General features: G+C 40.7%; 1 protein-coding gene across 1 annotated transcript in view; it reads right to left on the bottom strand.

Annotated features, from left to right (window-relative positions):
* Positions 1 to 17480, bottom strand: part of MNAT1 (MNAT1 component of CDK activating kinase) — a 116379-nt gene that overhangs the window by 20531 nt on the left and 78368 nt on the right. The window contains exon 7 of the mRNA XM_083863685.1: positions 13053 to 13174. Within this exon, the coding sequence (XP_083719811.1) occupies positions 13053 to 13174 (122 nt within the window). The remainder of the gene's footprint in view (positions 1 to 13052; positions 13175 to 17480) is intronic.

Here is a 17480-nt window from a genome sequence, read left to right as displayed (position 1 = left end):
GCTCTTTAAGAGAGAATTTAATCAATGAGTTTATGTACAGGCTGGAGAAAAGGTGAAGGGAATCAAGGAACATGCATGCTTATTTAGATGCCACTTTCCTATTCAAGAAACTCTGCTAAATTTAGCATGTCTTCTCAATGTTTTTGGGCACTTTTTTGTTGTTGTTTTGCTTTTTTTGGGGGGTGTTTTTGGTTTTTTTTTTACATGAGAAATATTTTAAGGCCTCTGCTTTATTTGCATTTCTTGCTTTTCATATTGTTTTTGCTTTCTCAAGGAAACTGGCAGCTGAAAAGGTGTTCTAAAAACAAGTCACAAACATTTAGCAGTGTTGCCATTTCAAACAACGGGCTCAGCTGAAACTGCCCTGTGGTAAGACGATGCTGTTTCAGCTGCTGGAGCCCTCAAAGGACAAAAAAAAAAAAAAAATGCTGAATAAAACCAAAATATAAGTCATGAGTCAACAAAAACTCTGGGATTTGTTGCAAATAACACCCTTCAAAGCAGCCCAAAATAGAGGATGCACTGCTCTTTGCAGACACCAGGAGCCTGTACTATCACCTCCACCCAGCCACTCCAGTTTATGTGGTTCTTCTCTACTGGAAGTAGCGAGTTATTCCCAGAACCTAATGCTGATATTTCAAATTATTTCCATTTTTCAGATAATGAACCAAAGCAGCAATGGGAGAAAGAAAAAAAAACAAAAGAAACAATGCACATGTGCATGAGGAAGGCATGAAATGGTTCCATACATGAGCACTGAAATTTCATCTATTGGCTAGTCCCATTCATAGTCTTTTTCTAAGGAGATAAAAATAGCATTAAAAGAAAATACATTGATTTTCTTTTCTTTTTCTGCTCTTCAATTCCTGGGGCAGACAGCCTGTAAAACCTGCTGCTGTAGTACATATGGGCAGCTGATCTGAGCAGAGAGCTCCAGGCAAGTTTTCAGCATTTATTTCGAAATACAGGAAAATCAACCAGCAGCCAACAGCTCCCGAAAAAGCCAAATATCTACAAACTCGAGGATGAAGCAGCACCAGCACAGGGCTGCACTGCCTACCCTCTGTCCTACAGGTGGCTACATTCCTTTGCTCCATTTGAAAACATCCCCTGAACCATGGGAGCACCATGGTGCATCCACCAAGACTGCCCAAGGGCAGGAACATTAAAGGCATTTTTGTAAAGTCCAATCCTGTTCCCACTGAAGCCACTACAAATTCTTCTGCCAGGGCTGGGAGCAGAACTGGACCTGTGTGGAGCTTTTATTTATTTTTAAATCTACCACCCTCAGCACTCAAGCAAGTTCAATGGGAATTTTTCAGGATAATGTTCTGACACTAGAGCCAAAATCAAGTCAGGGAACATGTGAACTTCCTACAGCTCTTTGGAGAAGGCAGGGAGAGAGTCTAGAGGTGTTAACTGTGAGAACTCATGAAAATGGTGAGGAGGGAGCTGCACTGAGCTATCCTTGCTGTCATCTCCAGGGTCTGCTATGACACTGTCAATTGCTCAGATGTTTGTAGAATTGGACAACATCAATTTTGTATTTTCTTCTGCTAGTCCAAGCTTTTCCAAGGCCTAAATAAATTGAGTAGATACAACAAAGCTAAAAAAATCTATAGAGTACTTCTGGGTGAGAAAAAAAAAAAAAGAGAGAGGTAATAAATGCAAAATATAAAAATAAAAACTTCAGTGGTCTTAGACAAAAGATCAAGAAGGATCCTGTGGTCCAAACTGCTCAAGGTAAGGGACATCTCAGTCACAGCAGACACCTGAAACCAAACTCCCCATTGCACTCACACCTTCACAACAATACTTGCCTTGCTGCTGGGGAGAAAAAGAGCAGGATGCACCTACATCATGGAACAAGGGAAAAAATAAAGAGGCAAGATATGGTTTCCATATTTCAGATTGTTTGCAGACTCTGTATCTGTGGGACTTTTCATTCCAAAATTAACTGTGTGCTGAAGAGAGTCTGGAACAGCAGAGCCTTTATGCTTCCAAGTTTTGAGATGGCCTTGGAGTGCAAAATCTCTTCTCTCTCATTTCTGGAATAGTTTTTGACAATTAGTAGAATCAATGACCACAGAGCAAGAAGTCTGCCCAATCCATCAGGGTCTAAATGTGAAAAGAGGGGGAAGAGAGAGAGAACCTTCTAATGACAGGAAGGGGAGAAGAGGTGTAGAATTTTTTTGGCTTTATTCAGGAGCATTTCCTCACGAATTCTGGAAGAGAGTCAGAAAATAAAGATAGCAGCCAGCACTCACCTCCTGCATCTTTTTAAGGGAGAACCAGACAAATGCAGCAGTAGCAAATGAAGGAAACCATAAGTAACCTTCTCTGTGCAAGGCAGACAATATCCCAGTAGAGAGAGTTGGCACAAACCCAAGGTATAGAGGCTGCTTGGTAAATTCTCAGTAAATATTAAAAACACAAGTATGCTGATATCGGCATTTTTTCCCAAGTTGATGGAAAAATTAAAGCATGGGTCGATGCTCCTGAGAACAGAGGAGTCAGTAAGATTCCCAGGTTTAGGGGAAAGAACAAAGAGATGGAGAAACTATTATCTTGAATCTCAATTAATGTCAACAGCTTCCGGAGATGAGAGAAAAGTACCTGCACTGGAGCCAGGACCTCAGCACCTTCTCCATTTTTCCAGAAAGGCTCACCCAGCTTTCAGAAGTGGACAGCAGAGGTGCCTGGAATCCAGGCTAGTGGAATGACTCCAGCAAGACAAAGGACCTCCTCTTTCTACAGGTTTCACCCTCTTTCTCTTCTTCTATGTATATATATTCCTCTGCAGAGGAATAGTGGAGACCAAGTACATAATCATCACCAGATTTCATTATGATGGTAAAGAGTCTGCAGAATTTGCTCACCTTTAACATCATCTTAGAAGAAACATCACGAGGACAAGAGCTGACTTGATCCCTAAGCAAAAAAAGCTATTATCTGTAAAAAAACTGGATTGATGGGTCATTAAAAGCAGTGACTAAAATACCTTTTTATTTATTTATTAATTAAAAAAAATATTTAAAATACAGAATAACAGAACCATTTCCAGGACAAAAGTAACCAAGCATGATGTAGCAAGTGTATTACATCAACCTCCATAATAAATCTAACCTGCTAATATTTTCAACACTGTATTTGTTCTTGCACACTTTCGAATTACTCCAACAGTAATTTAAACAAATCCTTTCACTGAAGAAAATGTCAATACATCAAAACTATTTTTTAAACTAATGAGTTTCCTATTTTACAAAGCAATTACTTTAAGTACCGAAAAGGTTTCCATGGTACCCTCCACTTTCAGCTGACAAATATCCGCAATAGCTGGATTTAAAACAAACAAACTGAAACCCCCAAATCAGGAGTGTCTGACTCAAGGAAAAACATTAAATGTTTTCAAGCAGAAGCATTGAAAAACTTCTTCTTACTGAAAGAAAAAAAGTATGAACGCACACCTGCTTTTCTATCAATCTAAGCAGGAAACCATTTCACTGCTGCATCATAAGTAGAAGAAAAGTGCTTATTAAAACATTAATCACAGTCCATTATATTCTGACTCCATGCCAGAAGTTCCCATTACATCACTGAAAATATCTATTAACCAAAACCTGATTCTGACAAGTTACAGAAGTGTAGTGTTTAGGATTTAGTAATGTAAAAGTCAGTTTTAGAAGAACAGTTACACAATTGATTTTGCAGTGGCAAGCAACTATAATTAATTGTTTTTGTGACATTTATTACTGCAGTGGGGTTGATTTAACTGGTGTTTCTACTGTAAAATTATTAAAAAATTATTTCAAACTTCATCTACTTTTATTAAACACATTTATTGTGAAGGTATTTAATACCCGGAGCTGGCTAAACAATTTTAAAACGTGCTGGATATACCAGTACATGTAAAACTGTATTGTCTTGTGTAAATATGGGCCTTGTTTAGAACCACGTCTCACAGGAAATTATGCCAAATGAAAACCATCTCTCCTTCTACTCTCCCACTGAAAAGGATTTATGTTTTTACATTTAATACCAGTTAAAGAAACAAAAATATGGTGGCGTTACCTTCAAGCCTGAGCAAGAGTTCAGCTGTGAAGTCCCATTATGTTCAAACCTCTCCTTTGTTATTAGAAACACAGCCCAACTCAAATGCTTCAATTTGGAAGAGGGAGAAGTGAACAATTCAATTCTTTCTGTAAGCCTGGCACTACATGTCATGTTTACCTAGAACAGTTTTCAAATAACTACCAGGAAGGCTTTAAAACCAAAGCCATGAAATTGGTTCCTAAATGTGTGTACATAATCTCCAGCCAACCATTTTAATTGTGGGTACTTTCCTCTACCCCCTGTAAGCAGCACTACTAACAAAAAATATCAGAAATAGCTGTAATACAGGATAGGAAACCCATATTATGTATTTTGCCTCCTTGACCCAACATACATGAGCCTCTAACTTCAAAAGGTACCTGAGATAAAAACCTTTAAACTGTCCCTGGATATCTTCCAATTTCAAAGAGCCAAAGAGCTTCAGTCAAGGTACTTTTAGAGCCCCTCTCCATATCTGAGCGCTCCCTTCCATGCAGCAGCTCTGGTCTCAGTTACCCCTAAAATCTCTGCTGTTCCACCAAGTGCGAGCCATAAGGGATAGATGCACAAACAGCTGGAATGGAAGGAACCAGAAACTCCAATCTTATGGGTGTGGAAGACTTGGATGGTTTGGGGGGTGGTTTTTTGGGAGGTGTTTTTGTTTGTTTGTTTGTTTTTTGTTTGTTTTTTTTTTTGTTTTTTTTTTAAGGAAACTGGGAAAAGTAAAGAAGTGAACACACCTGTGATGGGATACCATTAACTCTCAAAAAGAGTTCTCTGGATCCACTTTTCCCTCCAATGTGATCTGAGAGACCACAGGGTCAATAACAAAATAAGAAAACAGAGACTGCCAGCCCAACCCTTAAAGATCTTGTCATCCACCATTATGAGGATTGAGAGCATTTACATACATAGGATGAAATTCATCAATGGAATTAATGACTTTGGCAACTGACCCACTCCTCCATGAAGAGATCCCTCATTCCTACCACTAAGGACTCTTCAGAGGAGCTTTAAGCATTATAGACTCCTTCAACAAAGCCATCTGAAGGGGGTTAAAGAATCACAAACTACTGCTTGCAAAGCTTCAGCAAGACACCTCATGCTTCCCTCTGCCATTTAAGGAAACTCATAACTCACCTTTTCAGCCATTTGACACCTGAACAAAATTTTCATTCAGAATGCTGCTTTACAACTGTATTTATCAGTGTCACTGGCTTATATTCCTCTTTATGGGTCTACTTTGCTGGTTGTCTCTGGCTAAATATTTTCGTTTCACATAACCCGCCCCCCCCCCCCTTCTTAAAACAAGAGTGTTGAAGGGCTTAGGAAGCCTCTCTCTCCTTCTTTCCACACTTCTTTTCCAAATTTTTATTGCAATGAATTTTTATAAATGCTTCAGAAGGCAAACTCAAATAGAATGCTCATCACCTTTCTACTTCAACTACATCTGAGACCAAATAGTCTAAGATTACTGCATCCAAACAGACCCTTCAGGAGAAAATGCCAGGGTTTTCTTAGACTGCCCCAGGGCAAGCCCTTGTTGTGCTACCTCTCCTGACAGCCAAGCACAGAGCAGGAGCAATGCCCAGATGTTGATGAAGAGGAAGAGCTCAGCAATGGGCTTCCATGAGCTTCCACACTCCCCAGGAGGCAGCTTTTGCTTCCCATGATTGTGTTCCTGCCTCTTTACTCTAACATTGGGCTTAAAAAAAGCATTTGGAGGCTCTATCCCAGGAAGAACTACAAAAACTGGAGGACATTGAGGCCCTGCTGTTGTTGAAGTGAGAGATAATCAGGACAGATCTCTCCTGCATGTGCAAAACATATTGTTTTTCTTGTGGCAACCACACCATTCCCAGTGCAATTATCCATCTGGCTGAGGAGCCAGAGAAAGACTCAAAAAAGGCAACATGATGGAGTGCAGGAGAAGCAAGGACGGAAAAATGTAAAGAAAAGGAAAATACTGAGCACAAAAACCACTCATCTCAATTTTACCACATAATTTCAGAGATGCAGCAGAAGTCCTAAAACTTAACTTCTACCAAAACACAGCAGCTCAGGAGGAAAGCCTGTGGACATACAAAGTCACAAGAGAACCAGACATCAATAGCAATATCAATGCAGGGGATGGAGGGAAGGATGAAAGCAAAGAAGGGCTTTCAATAACAGATAAGAACTGTCACAGACAATCAGGTCATTTTAAGTGGCTGGTAGTAACGAGGCTTTGATTTGCTGAGACATAAAGAGCACAGAAAATAGGGCATTTGGCCCACACAATTGCTGGATGCCTCCTGACACATTATAATCCATCAGCAGACAGCTTTGCCTGACACCTTTCAGCTGCCCACTTAGCACTGCCTCCACACCTGCAGAGACAACTCAGGCTTTGCCTCCTACAAATCCTCAATAATAAAGCCAATATTATCATCCTGATTTTTGGAAGTAATTTGAAATATTTACTGCAAGTTTGCAGACAAATCTCCTTTCCATTAAGCCTCTGATTTTTCATTTTTCCTCTTCATATTGTAAGTGTTTTAATGAATGTATGATTTAGTATTCGGCAAGCCCGTACTACAGAAAGACTATTCTGGAATAAATGGTATAATTACATTTCCTACAGCGACCTTGTAATCTCACGAGTATTTATTCTAGACTAAACAGCCTTACTCAGCTGCCCTGTGTCTGATTGTCGATGAAAGAAGCTTGTTTGACAACTGCTTCGAGCAGAAACATATTTTTTCCATGATTGCATGAAAAAAAGTGAAAAAAACATTACCAGACCGGTATTCCGAGCACAGAGACTCGTGTTAGATCGATGAGTTAATTTTGAAGCCAAACGCCAACAAAAACAATCACCATGGACATTCTGCTGTCAGGGCCAGCTTTGGAGGTTAATTTAGTGGTACACACACAGCTACAGCCAGCTTTACATGTAAGAAATTGCATGGTATATGCAGGCTTCTTTCTTTGTTTCTTTATATATTTTCCATATTCTCTGCTTTTATAACCCTCCCGAGACCTTTTACAGTTACAGAACCCACACTATACCCACAGGTGGGCGGGCAGGAAGCAAAACTCTCCATTTCATAAGCAGTCCACTTTTAATATATTCAATTGCTAATGACCTTGACAGAAGAGCTCCATGCAAACCACCATATTCTACGGGGTGTCGTTTGAAATGTTCGTAGACCTTTTTGCCAGAAAGCTGATTCCTTAAACAGTAAGATTTCAGACTTTACTAAAAGTTGCACTCCTTGATTTCCATTCAGCTGGAAAAATTGGTGCTAATCTACCTCCCCCTATATTAAATTTGCATCCTTCCAAAATCCTAAAGTGAAGGCTGTAGGATTTCTGTGGAATGCTAAAGCAATACCAGACAGTTTCTATATCAAACCAGGTTTAGATGGTTTACAAGCAGTTCTGTTGCCTTGTTCCCCCTCCTGCCCTGGCAGAGACAACACACTTGGCCATACTCACAATTCCAAAAAAGGGCACCCACACAGTGCTTGTTTTACCATTCACAGGTTTTTATTTAATTATTCATGATAAAATGAACAACAACACCAACAAAAAAAGGCTGTATGGAAAATGTGGCTGAGTTTTTAAAGCAATAATCACTCCTTACCTCCAATTCTCATTCATTAGGTACCCTATGCAGAACACTCTGCAGCAGACAGAAATCTCTGCTGAGGATCAGGCCCTGCAACAGGAGACTCTGGGAAATTCAGACCATATGCCTTGGTAGCCAAGAGAATTCCTCCAAGGAGTGCAGCCCTCTATGTGCCCTCCAAAGCAAGACAAGCTTCCCTTGCTCTTACTCAATCTTTTGACTCTGACTACTGAGCTTATTGAGAGACTAGATTCCATTAAAAGGAGCAGAATGAATTCAGTGTTCAAAACCAATGGGCCAAAGCAGATCAAATCAGCCCTTCATTTGTGGCTTTTCTCCTTTTCCAAGATTCAAGAAATATCTGCATACCCCAGTGACAGAGCAGATGTGAAAAATCACCTGCTATGACTTTTAAAGCCCAGCGGTCCTGTCACCCATTCAAAATCAATTCTCAGTTATTTCACTGCCTCAAACCCTACACTGACACTGACAGGGTTCTAGCAGAAGCTAATCCAGCCAAAGACCAGCTCAGCTATGCTGTAAGAATAGTTTGGAGACCATCCTGACTATTGCCTCACGCAACAAAAAAAAAAAAAAAAAAAAAAAAAAAAAAAAATCCCGATGACTGACAGCAAAGAAGTTACACCAGCCATTTCTAGAGTAAATGCCAGAACTCTACATGTGTTTCAAATTACACTACAACACTGTACAACAAAGAAATATGCAGAAATTTTCCACTTGAAGTGAAGGTTAAAAATTAAACACTAACAAAGCTCTAACAGATATGAAACCCAACCTCATCTTAATGCGAAATTTAAAATGCCTGAGCTGTCCTACACCAGGAAAAAAGGAATGAATCAATCCAGTGGTTCATAAGAAAAAGCAGTGGGCTAAAATATGTTCACTGTATGTATAGATTTTCACAGCACTCCCACTCTGCTTCAGTACTTACCCCCTCAGCTCTTAAAATGACATTCAGTTTAATTTAACTAATTTATCAAAGTATATTACCTATCCTCATTAGATTAGTGTTCACTATTGAACTTCATTTTCTGCATCTTATTTAAACACAACACTAACCAGAGTGCTCCTAACAATGTGGTTATACATGAAAACGAGTTGATAGATCAAAGGGAAGTCACATTTTTCCCTAAAGAAAAGATTTTTGGAGCAAACCTGATTTATATATATATATATATATATATAATTTTTTTTTCCACGTTGGATCTCTCCAAAGCTAAGTAGGCAAACACAATTTTATTTTAAACAGCCCAGGCTTGACTTAATTACAAGGTCTGCTGCAAAGAGAAAATTTTAACCTGACTTGCAAATTACCTCAATTTTATGAGAATGGTGAGGATATGACTGGCACTGTGTTGAGTATGATCCACTTTGGATTACAAGAGACTCTTTCTAAACCTTGAGTCACGAAATTCATGTATCTTTACCCAAAATGCCAATCAAAAAAGCAGATTTTCAATTTATAGTCAGTTTTTAAGTAGCTTGTGTATGGCTCTTCACAGCTGTAAAACTCAGTGGCCACTCCTGTTAGACACTTACAATTACTGCCAGGAATGTCTTTACATTCTTCACAACCTCCAAAAAAACATCATTTGGATCCTCAGGGGCTTTTTTTTTCTTTGTTTTTCCTTTAGAATCAAAACTACATATCAAACATACATTTTTCAAGCAACACACTACTTTCCATCCCTATCCTGGGTTATTCTTTCACTACTTGGCACGTCAGTTTGTTCTATTTTTCATTTCTTTTGTTTTCCAGTAAGAAAAATGCAGACCTCCAACCACACAAATTCAGCATGCTCAGCTAAAACACCAGGAAGAAAAAAAAAAAAATATATAAATAAAATGAAGAGAAGACAGGCTTTTTTGCCCATCTAAGAAAACTTCCAAGTAAAGTATTGGCAGCAAGTGCCCAAATATCAGGTGCTCCTCATGTTCTCTTACAGCCACACACCTCTGCTCCCCAAGAGGCAATTCAACAGATTTGCACCAGTTTAAACCAAAAGGTGACACTCCCACTTCAGTCCAAGCTAATAGTTTCTGGTGACAGCAGAAATGGCCAGCAGAGCCCTGATAAGACAGGGATCTCTCTCCAAACACACCAATAGGTTGCCCTCAGCTCCATGAAGAAACCAACCATTTCCCAGTGCAGGTCCCTGAACACTTCAGTAATTCAGAGCAGTGACACAGGCACACACACCCAGGGCTGTAAGTCACTGTGGAGGGACAGGCAGCTGCAGAAGCTGCCCCCAGGATGGGCATGTTCCAGTCATCCAAGACCCCATTTTCCTCCAAGGGCAGCACCATATGTTTGGGAGATGCTCTCACACATCCTCTCCCCTTTTCCAAGTCACGTTTCCATCTGACAGCTGAGACAGGCATGAGCTGGTCCTCAACTCTGAACAGCCAAAGTGACCTTCATGGGGGGCTGAAGGACACAAATCCCTACAATATTATACCAATCATTTGTGTTGGGAAAAAAAAAAATTCTAAATCTTCATTATTCTCAGATTTCCAACACCCCAATAACAAAAAAAAAAAAAAAAAAAAAAAAAAAAAAAAAAAAAAAAAAAAAAAAAAAAAAAAAAAAAAAAAAGGGTAAGGATGTTAATGCTTTTCTGCAGTATTAAGGAAAAAAAAAATTACATCCCCAGAGGAAACTGAAAACAAATTTGTAAGAACAATTTGAACATAAATTTCTTTTTTTGCAAAATATGCAAACTCCACACAGAAGAGCAGTGGAAAAATGCAAAATCAAGTTTATGGTCTGCTCATCAAGTTTTTTTGAAAAGCCTAATAAGCAAATAATACAAGTCATCTTGAAAAGCATTTTTTTAGAATTATAAAAGATTCCTTACAAATGTTCTACATGACCCCTTAAGTATTCACTCTTTTTCTTGCTCTTTGCTAAAACCTTCTTGCCAGCTGTGTCCTTCATTACAGCAACTCACTAAGAAAAAAATGCTGAAACTTAAAGCAAGTCTTGCAGAAGGTAAGAAGTTAAGGAATATTAAAAAAACTCATTCTGAATGTTTTGAAGATAAAAAAAGTGCCTTTAAGAAAAAAAAATATCAATAAATTATGCTACCTGAAGTGAATTCAAACTCACCAGGTTGACAATTGTGTTTGCAATAGTTTTGGCTCCAGAAACTCACAGCTAACAGCCTGCACATTTGAGGGAACTATTTAGCAGCAATAAATGCCAGGCATCAAAGTCATTAACAGAAAAATGAAAAGAGGGAGAAACTAAAATTAAAAAAAATATATAAATACAACTAAATACAATCACAGAATGGTTTGGGTTGGAAGGGACCTTAAATACAAAGAAGTTCCAACCCCCCTGCTATGGGTAGGGATGCCACCCACTAGGCCAGGTGGCTCAAAGCCCCATCCAGCCTGACCTTTTATAAGTGCAAATGAACAGGAAACTAAAAATCTTTAGCTGGAGAGGTTTACATTGTGCCCGGCTCTTCTGCCTCACCCAGGCAGCTGCATGCAGCTGCCTGAAAAGCCCCAAAGCGGGGACAGAGGCACATTAGTTAAGCATTCATCATCAACAGGAAATGCGCATGAGTTCATATAAACACAGCAACACAAATATATAAACCAACAGCCCTGCACGGTTTAAGGTATTTCAGACACCCCATGGAATAGGGTTAGAGCTGTACTGGCTGGGAACCCACAGCATTGATGTATTTGTTTTGGAATGGCAAACAGCCTCGGGACTCAGAAGAACTGTTCTGGTGGGCACCACCAACCAACCCACCCACCCACCCACCCAGCCGTGAGCCGCAGGCACCCCGCACCCCTCCGCTCCTTCATCACCTCCAGAGCCAAGCCCAACAAGCCTGGCTGGTCCTGCTTGCAGGAGGAAAATGACACATTTAAAAGTTTCTCCAAGAAAAGGCTGTGGCACTGTTTGCAAACCCTGCTCTGAATACACTCCCACACAGACGCTGCAGGGTTTTTAAAGGGTTTTGTTCTGCAAAGTGCTGGGCTGCCTCAGAGCCGGCGCCGCTAAATGCAATGGACAAAGATGACAGTGTTCCTGATGGATTTGGACACCAGCATTCATGGGGCACAGGCAAAGGGCACCTCCCTGCAGAAACCATCTTTTTCTTGTTTGTGATGAGGGGCCCTCCAAGCTGCCCTCATACTGGAGGTCCCTCGCAGCTGTGCTCCATCCAAACAGGTGGTGAAGGCTGAACCAGGCTCAGCCCAAGTTTAAACTCCTAATTAATACTTGGTTGCAGAAGCCTAATACCAGATAATAAAAATTACAGGCATCAGGAGGACACAGAAACAGTAAAAATGGAGACAGCCTCAATTCCAGACAGCCTTCAGTTTTCTGAAGCACCATTAGGTTGCTTATTTACCTAAGTCTATCAACCTCTGTCATTTCCTGGATGAGATACAACTTCTCCCATGCCAGTGAACTAGATGGGATTCCTGTTTGGATTTCAGTGGTCTCCTAAACTGCACACTAAATTGCCCCAACTTTGTTCAGTACTTTGTGGCTTCACTTTTCCCAGATTGCACAGCCAAACACAAACTGTTATTTTTTTAAACTCTTTCTTGCCTTGCCAGCCTGCACATTCTTTGTGCCATGTAGTTTTTCCAGGCACTGGGAAGTGCTGATGACCTTGAGGGTCAGCCTATGATGAGTTGTGTGACACTCCTCCGGTAGCTACAGTTTCCAGGTGGCATTTCAGCTACCAACACATCTCTAGAGAGCAGAGACATCACTTCTGGACTTCCTAATCTCCCTTCCCCAGGCACAGAAGGCTCCCAAACTCCCTTCCAAACGTGGCTGCACACCACGATGCCGCCAAGCTGCTGGACCAACCCTGCATTATATTTTTTGACAAAGTTAAGCTCTGTGCCTCATTTCTCACAAACACAGTTTGACTGTAGACAGCAGCCGACAAGTAAATCTACCCTTTTCCATGGCAAACAGCCCAACTTTAATATTTTTACTGGCTTACAGCTGGGTAAATTAAGCCCCAGATTTTTATTTATTTATTTTTTAATACCGTGCAACTGAAAATGAACAGCTACTTCACTACGACTGCCAAGGACAACCTTAAAAACACTAATGCAATCCAGTCCAGCTCTCAATAGATCTATAAAGGCAAGAGGACCAAAAATTGCAGCTTATCCACCCAAACAAAATGTTGGTTGGGCAGGAAGTATAATGTTTCATTAAGATCCCTAAAAAAAAAAAAAAAAAGGAAAGAAAAAAAACCCATCCCTGGCAATATGAAGATGGTAACAATCCCAGCTATAATGCCATGAAATGGGAATTAAAATGTGCTGATTTACTTACCCCAGCCTTCCCAACATTTCAGGCTCTGGAACTTGTGGTCCGTATGTCTCCACTTGCAGAGGCTGATACTCATACAAAGTCTCCTCTAACTTTTGAATGGGAGCTAATGAAATATGCTGACTCTGTTGAGAAAAAAAAAAAAAAAAAGCAGTGAAATATTTCTATATATGAGTCAAGGTTTTGTTTTGACTTTTTTTATATGCAATATAAGAAAAAGCATTAACATGGTCCAGACAAACATCCTCCCAACTAAGAACATACTGTTCACTATTATCACTCACTTCTACATGATTTACATTTTTTTACTGGGACCTACAGATTGGAAGTGATGTTTCATTAGCTATAATTGTCTGGACAAGAAGGAAGAGGGGAAGCAGCTTTATTCAGTGCAAGTTTACCATCAGAGAGTACAGCTGCTTCCAGTGTCACTAGCAAAATTATTATTAGGCACTGATTTCATTTATCTGAAGTACTATCAAACAAATGTCTCTGAACAACCCTGCTTGATTCAGTAATCAATGATTTCCTGAAAGCCCTAATTAGAAAGGGAAGCCACTTTCCCTTCTCTCCACAGGCTTTGTAATCTCCCATACATAATGGCTCTCAAGATAGACTTTCACAGAGCAATACAATTAATTCGTTCAGCAAATTCCCATTTGTTTCATAACTAAAAATACAGAAACACACAAACATGAAGCTTTCACTCCAGATGGTACTTTTGCAAGCCCTTCAGACCACTGAGAAACAGTGAGACATTTCCAGACCCCTGTCCCCCAAGTCCCTATCACTCGGAGCTCTCACAAAACAGGAGACTTGTGGCTGGGAAGGAGGGGGTCAGAAGGATATGAGATAGAGCCAAATTTAACAGATGTTGCTGCATGACATTCTACACTGATTTGTTGATCTTTCACACAGTTTCAATTTTCTACTGTATTCTATGGTGCTCACAAAAATTAGCAGCAGCAGCAAAAAGACAGAGCACCGTAAGCTGCCCCAAAACAGCCTGGGCTTTCCCTGTAGAAATTGAGCTTCCCATCTGCAGAATGCAGGAATTTAGCAAAGTAGTAGTATTGTTTTTGTAGACATTTTGCCTGAAACAGGAGATGGGAAGCTTTCCATGGTGTAATGCCGTGTATAACCCTGACTCCCACTGGTGATCACTTACTGAGCTGAGCTTCCCTGGGGCCGCTCCCTTGAGCATCTACTCCCTCAAGTGGAAAATGCAGGCTCCTAATGTGGGACACTGGGTTAAAATTAACTAAAGAGAGGAACGAAAAAGTCTGTAGAAGGGGAAAGCTGTTAATTAAATTTGTGGTTGAAGACAGTGACCTTTCTGAATTTGGAGCAGAGATATTTTTTGTTTGGGGAGTTGCAGAAAATAGCTGAGAAAACTGAAGACGTAAGTCCTTGAGAAGTGTTATCGTGGATCTAAGCCGATCTCTACGGAAATATCACCGGCTCAAGTTTTCCACTGAAACAGCCCTGTGTGTGTGTGTGATGAAAACAGACAGTTTTAGGCTTTTTTCTGCACTGCCTGGGGGACTGGAGAGGCTGCTGCTGACACTGGTACGGGGACAGTGTCCTGGAGATGAGATGTGAAGAAGTTCTCCAGTCAGCCATGCACCACTCCAGCTCTCATGGTTAGCATGTTTATTTCTGTGCTACAAACTATTGCTGCAACATTAAAAGAAGGCTACTGCACATTTTTAAAAAGTAGGAAAAGAAAGGTTAAAAATTCGGCTTTAATCCCACTTCATGATATTTTAGGACATAAAAGCAGGGGTTTCTATTTTCCTAGAAGTTGTCAACTTACTATCTATTCAAGTTTATTAAAATATAGTACTTTGTAGTTACATTTATGTGGGCCTCTTACATACACTGCAAGAGGTTAATGCTTAAGTAAGACTTCAATTTGAATTTTTAGCAACATCTTTCTCTCTAACCAAACCAAATGGAAAGTCATACCAATGTTTTACATGTGTACAACCCCATCTGAGTCAGTGAAGTCTCACTCTTTTCAAATCCAAATTTTGCTCCAGCCATAGAAAAGAAATTTCAGTTTTGGGCAAAGATCAAAACCACGGTAAATACTTTGGGAAATTAATTCTATGCAGAAAAAGGGAGAATCTCAGATTGCAGGCACCCCATCCCTTGAGGACACCACCAGAACAGCTGCTCACTGTCAGCAGAGTTGCCACTGGTGCCTTCCTGACACTTTGTTAATGACAGCAACTTCTGCCAGCGTTGGCCAAGAGACACAGGAAGGCTCCTGATCCATGGACTGGGCTCATCACTGCCCTCCTGCCCCACTACCATTTAGAATGCTACAGATGTCCACCTTTGGAAGCTCCTGGGAGGAGAGGATGAAAATGTTTCATTTGGCTTCCCTTCTTTGTGGGGTTCCCAAGGTGCCTGAGGTCACAGGGGACCATGATGGTCATTATTTCCCAGATGACCAAGCAAGAACTGTAAAAGAGCTGCCTGTGAGTGGTGGGAAGGCTGACTGGCCAGCACCCCAGGGGCATGGGGGGCACAGGGGGCATAGGGAAGGACTTTTCTGTGTAGAATTGCATCACCAACTCGCTGTGGTGGCCTGGAGAACAGCAGAATGTCTAAAGAGGAGCTGTATTATAGAAACTGCCCCCCCTTGAGCTGGTCTGACATCATGTCCTGCACAGGCCAGGACATTTTGTGTTCTCTATGAAGCCCAAGGACTGGCAGTTCAGCCAAAACACCTTCTTTTGAAAGGCATCCAATCTAGACTCACAGATTCAGATCACAGAGGTACAAGCACATCCCCTAGGTAAGATGTTGTAATAGTTAATCATCTTCACCATTAAATACTGGCAGCACATTTCTGGTTCATCAGATTGACTCTCTCCTCCATCTTTCTCACCTCCCTCGTGGGCCAAGGTACAAGTATTAGGAACCAGGATGTACTTTTGCATGGCAAAATGACTGCACTGGTTTGTGTGCAGCAGCAGATCTGCACCTCAAGGAGATTATGCAGCTGTATGAGACAGATCATTTGTTTTTGTTTCCCAAAATCACAGCTTTAGCTGATGGGCTTTGGCAGTGTGGGTTACATTGCACCTACCAGTGGGTAAAAAGCCTCATGACCAGCTGTTGCTCCTGCCCTATGGCTGTCTGCCCTTTAGGCTCCTGAGCTTAGAGACTTTCAAATTGTTTAGCCCTGCACAGGTTAGTGAGGTCTCAGAACTGGGTATGGCCCAGACTGGTGCAAAAGTCTGGGATGCAAACCAAAACCATTGCCTTTCTTATTTCAACTGATGTTGGGATAAGCTGACTCATAAAAAAACCTTGTTGAAGTTAAAAGGCTCATTTTGACCACTATTATCTCAGTTAAAAGCCATTTGACCAGAAGCATCCCACGTTTGTCTCTCTGTCCCAAGTGGCCCCTAACCACTTCATAACAGACTGGTAATACAAGGGAAGCTGCTGTGTAACTTTAGAGACACCACAACAGACAATAGCTGTTACTTCAGACTTACACAGCACTCTTACAGATCCAAAACCCATTTCTAATCTATGAGGTAAGACTTTTAAATTTCCTGTATTCCACCTAGACAGTCAGCCTTACCTCTTTTCAGCATTAGGAGGCATTTATCAGCATGCTGAAACCAAAATGAAAGCAGTGGGGCCAAGGTCCTGCTTCTGCATTGCTTTCTCCTGACAAACCTAAAACCTGATGTGGTCATGGGTAAGTATTTCTAATTCCCCTTGGATGCCGTAATGTTTGTGTAAAAGAAGCTGACAGCATCCAAATGAAGACAGGAGAGTCTTCCAAGAACACAGACAACACTTTTTCCTGCCTCCTCTCCCTTCCACCCCAATCTTCAGAGCATAGGAGTGTTTTCCCTGGGATTATTTTAGGCACCAGAGCTGTCTATTACATATTGGAATGTATGGAACCACAAAACATGCTGCTAATTAGAAGGAAGGCATTTGCTTATCCTTAGGACTTTGTTTATATAAAAGCCTGCACAGCAATGGATTTGTGAGCAACTGACATTCTATTCATGTGCTGTATGGGTTCAGATGAGAGACACACTGGATTCAGTTGGGAGAGGGGCTGAATAATGTCTTTGTATTAGAAGCAAAACTGACTGGCTGATAGACTGTTTGAGACAACTCTCAGCTGAAAAAGAAACAAAAGCAGTGGCCAGTTTTGGTTTCAGATTGTGATACAACATGGCATTAATAAAAGAAAAGCCATGGATTACATACAAAGAACTGCCCTTGCAGTAACAAGGAGCTTACTTTAAACAAAAACAACACTCTTTCAGGAACAATTATGACTATTAGAACCTCAAAATTACAGTGCACCTTTCACACAGTTTTGGGGAGGGACTCTTGGCAGATGCCAGGTACATCAGTATTTGCCTGCTAGCAGAAAGAGGTTATTTT

This window comes from Zosterops lateralis (assembly GCF_965231275.1).
Source record: "Zosterops lateralis genome assembly, chromosome: 6".
In the NCBI taxonomy this organism is placed as follows: Eukaryota; Metazoa; Chordata; class Aves; order Passeriformes; family Zosteropidae; genus Zosterops; species Zosterops lateralis.
The sequence above is the reverse complement of the archived record's forward strand: the minus strand, read 5'-3'. Positions and strand labels throughout refer to the sequence as shown.